Source organism: Telopea speciosissima, unplaced genomic scaffold, assembly GCF_018873765.1.
Source record: "Telopea speciosissima isolate NSW1024214 ecotype Mountain lineage unplaced genomic scaffold, Tspe_v1 Tspe_v1.0572, whole genome shotgun sequence".
Taxonomy (NCBI): Eukaryota; Viridiplantae; Streptophyta; class Magnoliopsida; order Proteales; family Proteaceae; genus Telopea; species Telopea speciosissima.
In genome coordinates, this window is record NW_025317908.1 from 14,004 (window position 1) to 20,500 (window position 6,497).

At 43.1% G+C, this 6,497-nt stretch overlaps 1 protein-coding gene across 1 annotated transcript; it reads left to right on the plus strand.

Annotated features, from left to right (window-relative positions):
• The first annotated feature begins 5,573 nt into the window (after window positions 1-5,573).
• On the plus strand, window positions 5,574-5,987 carry LOC122648205 (secreted RxLR effector protein 78-like). Its single transcript, XM_043841456.1, has one exon. The coding sequence runs from the start codon at window positions 5,574-5,576 to the stop codon at window positions 5,985-5,987; it is 414 nt and encodes a 137-aa protein (XP_043697391.1).
• Window positions 5,988-6,497: the final 510 nt, after the last annotated feature.

Genomic DNA, 6,497 nt, shown 5'->3' on the forward strand with positions numbered 1-6,497 from the left:
AAAGTACAGAAATGCCCCGAAATAACCCCAAACGACTCAACCGCTCTGGTTTAAACCGAAATAGAACATATGCCAAAATAGGTGTCAATTCGAAGGTCACGATCCTCAACAACGCATCCACTCGTCTAATAAGAGATAAGGACACTTTTTAGAAAATATCAAACCCAAAAAAGTACAAAAATGCCCCCAAATAACCCCAAACGACCCACCCGATCCGGTTTTAACCGAAAATGAACATATGTCGAAATGGGTATTGATTCGAAGGTCACGACCCTTAACATCGCATCCACACGTCTAATAAGAGATAAGGACACTTTTTAGAAAATCCCATGACCTAAAAAGTACGGAAATGCCCTAAATTACTCCAAACGACCCACCCGATCTGGTGTAAATCGAAAATGAACATAAGCAGAAATAGGTATCGATTCGAAGGTCACGACCCTCAACATCGTATCCACACGTGTAATAGTAGATAAGGACACTTTTTAGAAAATACTGAAACGCCCCCAAATTACCCAAAATGACCCACCCGGTCTAGTTTAAACGGAAAATTAACCTATGTCGAAATAGGTATCGATTTGAAGGTCACGACCCTCAACATCGCATCCACATGTCTAATTAGAGATAAGGACACTTTTTTGAAAATCCCAAACCCAAAAATGTACAGAAATGCCCCTAATAAACCCCAAACGACCTACCTGGTCTGGTTTGAACTGAAAAATGAACAAATGTCGAAATAGGTATCGATTCGCAGGTCACGACCCTCAACATCGCATCCACACGTCTAATAAGAGATAAGGATACTTTTCTAAAAATCCCAAACCCAAAAAAGTTCAGTAATGGCCCCAAATAACTCCAAACGACCCACCCAGTCTAATTCAGATCCTAAATGAACAAATGTCGAAATACCTATCGATTCGAAGGTCACGACCCTCAACATCACATCCACACTTCTAATAAGAGATAAGGACACTTTTTAGAGAATCTAAAATCCAAAAAAGTAAAGAATCGCCCAGAAATAACCCCAAATGACTCCCCTGGTCTGGTTCAAATAAAAAATAAACATATGCCAAAATAGGTATCGATTCGAAGGTCACGATCCTCAACATCGCATGCACACGTCTAATAAGAGATAAGGACACTTTTTAGAAAATAACAAACCAAAAAAAGTATAGAGGTCACGACCCTCAACATCGCATCCACACGTCTAATAAGAGATAAGGACACTTTTTAGAAAATCCCAAACCCAAAAAAGTATAGAAATGCCCAAAATTACCCCAAACGACCCACCCGGTGTGGTTTAAACCGAAAATGAAATTATGTCAAATAGGTATCGACTCGTAGGTCCCGACCCTCAACATCCACACGTCTAATAAATGATAAGGACAATTTTTAGAAAATCCCAAACCAAAAAAAGTTCTGAAATGCCCCCAAATAACTCCAAACGACCCACTCGGTCTGGTTCGGATCCTAAATGAACAAATGTCGAAATACGTATCGATTCGAAGGTCACGACCCTCAACATCGCATCCACACGTCTAATAAGAGATAAGGACACTTTTTTGAGAATCTCAAACCCAAAAAAGTTCAAAAATGCCCTGAAATAACCCCAACCGACTCACCCAGTCTGGTTTAAACCAAAAATGAACATATGCCAAAATAGGTATCAATTCGATGGTCACAATCCTCAACATCGCATCCACATGTCTAATAATAGATAATGACACTTTTTAGAAAATACCAAATCCACAAAAGTACTGAAATGCCCCCAAATAACCCCAAATGACCCACCAGGTCTGGTTTTAACCGAAAATGAACATATGTCGAAATAGGAATCGATTAGCCAAAAGATCGATTAGGGAAGGATTGAGGAGAGAGAAGCTCTGGCTATTTTGGGAGGGAGTGCTTTGGTTTGCTCTTGGTGATGGCCGGCAGGCCAGTAGGTTCGGCTACTAGTCCTCCTCTCCCTCCCAATCCGGGAGGGAATGGAGGTGGGGGGATTTTCACCTTGGAGAAGGGTGGGGCTGCTCTTGATGGCTCGGGAAAGGAGTTGTGGCCTGGTCTTGGTGGTGGGATTGAAGAGGCTACTCCGGGGGAGCATGGTCATAACGGTGAAGTTGGTTTGATGCATGGTCCGAACCAGGCTGCTGCAAAAGAAGGGGCTGGAAATGATGAGAGTACTCAGCGGAGAGTTGGGGCTAGTGATCCGAGGAAGGGGAAGGCTGCTGTTCCTTGGTCCGCTCTTTTTCTACATCCGCCCGACTTATGGTGATGGTTTTAAGCTTTCTTATGTGAAACCAGAGTTGATTGATGGGGTGCTGGCTGCAAAATGTCCGGATGTAATGGTTAGCAAGGGCCTTGAACGGTGGAAGAATACCCTTATGGGGCACTTTATCGGTGGAAGGCCAAGCTTTACTTTTGCAAGACATGTTTTATTAAAACAGTGGAGGATAGCAGGTCATGTTGATATTAATTTATTAGAGAGTGGAATCTTTGTTTTCCGATTTAATCTTGAAGATGACAAAGTTAAGGTTCTTGAAGGAGGGCCGTGGTATGTTCAAAAAAGACCAATGATCTTGTGCCCTTGGAGTCCAGATGTTTGCTTAGAAAAGGTAAACTTATGTTCTGCTCCTGTTTGGGTATCCTTACCCAATCTCCCTTTTCATTTCTGGTCTCCCGAAGCTCTTAGTTCTATTGGGAGTGTCATTGGCAAGCCAATTGTGACGGATAAGATGACAAGTTCTATGGAGAGATTGTCTTATGCCCGCCTTTGTGTGGAGGTATCTGCTAATAAGGAGCTTCCTAGGACTGTTCCAGTCTATGGAGAAGATGGACTATCTTTTAATCAAAAGGTGGTTTACGATTGGAAACCACCTCTTTGTATACAGTGCAGGATTTTTGGGCATGCTTCTGATGCTTGTAAGTTTGGCGCTAGCATTCCCAATCAGAAAATACCAAAGTCCAAGCAGGAATGGCATGTAAAGGGGTCTGCCGGGAAGGTTGATGGTTCTTTGGCCGGATCTCAGGCTGGCAAGCCGGCTGGTCAGTCTGCTATTGGGAGGGAAGGCTCTAATTTGGAAGCTCCAGATTCTCGTGTGATTTCAGGAGATGAGGCTGCAGACTCCTTGAGACAAAATGCTAAATTTGGTAAGAGGATATTCAGGAAATCCGATTCAAATTTTGGAGGACAGGCTAGCGGGAAGGAAGCTACTTCTTCTAATTCTTTTGCAGCATTGGAAAATCTGACGGAGGAGATTCATTATGATCTAGATGATTTGATGTTAGATCCAGAATCGTGTGCTGTTCTCTTAGGTAATGAGCTGTTGGAGGGTGGAGATAAGGAGATTGAGGAATCTACTCCTCAACCATTAGCTATCATTCCAAATTTGGCTGAAAGAGGAGATGATGTTATTTCCATTCCTAGTCCTGGGAATATTGAAATGAGCAGATTTGAAGGACACGTGACTGGGGAAGGGCAGATTTTGAAATCTGATGGGGTGGATGTGAGTTCAAATTTAACTATTCCCATGAAGGATTCTAGAGTGCCACGGTTGGAAGGTGGAATCCGAGAAGGGATGGCTGGTTCCTCTTTTATGGGGATTTGATTTTAGTAAACCCATTGGATACCATTCGGTTCATTGCGGTAATGGGGGATTCTAATTTGGAAGGAGGTGAGTGGAGGGGAGAGGTTATTGTTGAAAGGAAAAGATCCTAATCAGGCTAACAAGGTGTCGGCTAATTTTGAGAGGCTGAAGAAGCAGGCTGCAGAAATCCGGGCCAACCAAGGGCCCATGGACAAAGGTATGCGCTTTTCTAGTACTTTGAATTCTACTCTTTTGGGCCTGCCGAGTGGAAGAAGCACTAGGTTCCTTCCTCAACGTATTCCTGTGAAGGAAGGGGGAGGGGTTAGCTTGGAGGGACCTAGTAAGGGTGGGACTGACATGACATCCCAATTTAAATGAATTGCATTTCTTGGAACATTAGGGGTATGAATGCCCCTACGAAGAGGCGTGGGATTAGAAAAGTTATTATGGAGAATAATGCAAAATTGGCTGTTCTGATTGAGACAAAGGTGAAAATGGAGAATTGTGCTGCTGTTTTTGACCCCTTTATTCCAAATTGGAGATATTTTCATAATGGGGAAGGTGGTTCTACAGCTCGGATTTGGGTGGGTTGGGATGCTACTATTTTTGAGGTGGAGGAGATGCAAAATTCTAACCAATTCATCCATATGAAGGTTCGTACTTTGGGGTCTTCTCTTTCTTTTATGTGCACAGCTATCTATGCTTCTAATTCGGTGGAAGAGAGGAGGGACCTTTGGAGGGATGTTATTGATTTTGGTTCTAATATTTCTAGTCCTTGGATTGCTATGGGGGACTTTAATCTTGTTCGTCAGCAGAGTGAAAAGCTTGGGGGGGATCTGGTTCGTCAGGAGGCTGTTGATGAGTTTAACTCCTTTATTTTTGACACAGTCTTATTGATTTAAAATGGAAGGGAGAGCAAGATACCTGGAATAACAAAGGCGGGGGCAGCTCCAGGGTTTGCCGCAAGTTGGATAGGGTTATGGTTAATTTGAACTGGTTGGATATTCTCGGATCTTCTAAGCTACTTTTCTTCCACCTGGCTTTCGGATCACTCTCCATGTGGTCTCCATTTTTGATGGGGTCAACTTTGGCCCTAAACCATTTCGGTTTTTTGAAGCTTGGATAGGTAGAGAGGGGTTCGATGATGTAGTTATTAAAGGATGGGACTGCCGGTAAACTTGAAACTCAATCCCATTCTTAGGTTTGCTGCCCGTCTTAAAAACTTTAAGGCAGAGCTTAAGAATTGGAATAAAAGCATGTGGGCGATGTCTTTCTCACTGTGAAGAACGCTTCCTCGGAATTAGCTCATATCCAACTCAGCCTTGCTGCCCCCGAATGACCCTAGTTTGGTCCCTCTTGAAACGTAGCTAAGAAGAAGTTATGGGAGGCTCTTGTCATTGAAGAAAAGTTTCTTAAGGAAAAGTCTAGAGTTAAAAATATTCAGGCTGGGGGATGGTAATAATGGATTTTTTCATAAATCCATGGTTTGTAAGGCGAACAGAATCACATCTTGGAGGTGCATAATGCTGAGAATGAGGTCATCAAGGAGCCAAATCTGATAAAAAAGGAGGCGGTGTCCTTCTATATGAACTTGTTTGGTGTGGAGGTGGAGGATGTTGGATATTTTCCTGGTTCGATCCCTTTGAGACATGGCCTAGATCTTGTGCAGCAGAATAGTCTTATTGGGAAGGTTTCTAATAAGGAGATTAGAGATGTGTTGTTTTCTATGAAGAATTCTAAGGCTCCTGGACCGGATGGATTTGGAGCAGCTTTTTCAAGCATGCTTGGGAGGTTGTTTGTGAGGATCTTACTCGGCTATTAAATGGTTCTTTTCCACTTCTTTTATGCCGAGTTCTATCAATGCTACGTTCATTAGTCTTATCCCTAAAACTGATGCAACTTCTTCTTTTGGGGTATAGACCTATTGCTCTTTGTAATCTATTTTACAAAATTATTACAAAAATTTTGTCTAATAGGCTGCAAGGAGTGATGGGGAAGGTAGTTAGTGACAACCAATCTGCTTTTATTAAGGGCCGGTCTATTGTGGATAATATCTTAGTTTGCCATGATATTGTTAGGGGTATTGAGCAGAAAGGAACTTCGCCTACGGCAGTTTTGAAGATTGATTTACATAAGGCCTATGACTCTCTTAGTAGGAAATTTCTTTTTGAGATCATGGAGCGGATGGGGTTTCCAAGCATGTTTATTCGGTGGGTGAAGGCGTGTGTTGACACACCATGCTTCTCAATCCTTCTTAATGGGAGTCCTACAGTTACTTTAGGGGAGGAGGGGAATTCGGCAGGGGGACCCCTCTCCCCTTATTTGTTCACTATAGCCATGGAAGGTTTCTCGGCTTTGATGCGGAAGTTAGAGATGGAGGGGCAGATTAGTCTACCCGCCTAGATGTAAAAGCTCCCATCTTTCTCATCTCATTTTCGCAGACGATTTGATGATCTTTGTGAAGGCTGTCTCGGACTCTATTTCGGCTTGTTTGGGAGCTTTGTCTCGATTTTCATACCTACTGGGTTGAAACTCACTGAGCTAAGTCCTCTATTATTTTAGGGGCCTCACTCAAACGGCCAGAGATCGCAACTTTTGGATTTAACGGAATTTGTGGACACTAAGTTGCCTATTCGGTACCTTGGTGTCCCCCTTATTTCTCGAAAACTTTCAATGGCGGCTCGCTCCGCCATTGTGGACCTGGTTCGGAAAAGACTTGAAGGCTGGAAAGCACGATTCCTTTCTTTTGCGGGCAGGTTGCAACTCCTCGATCTGTCCTCTGAGGCTGCTATATTTATTGGTCAGGTATTTTTGCCTTGCCAGGTGGTGTCAAGCGAAAGTTGGAATCCATGTTTGCAAACTTTTTGGACGGGCCCTTCCTTGGAAAGAAAGGTACACTATATTTCTTGGGAT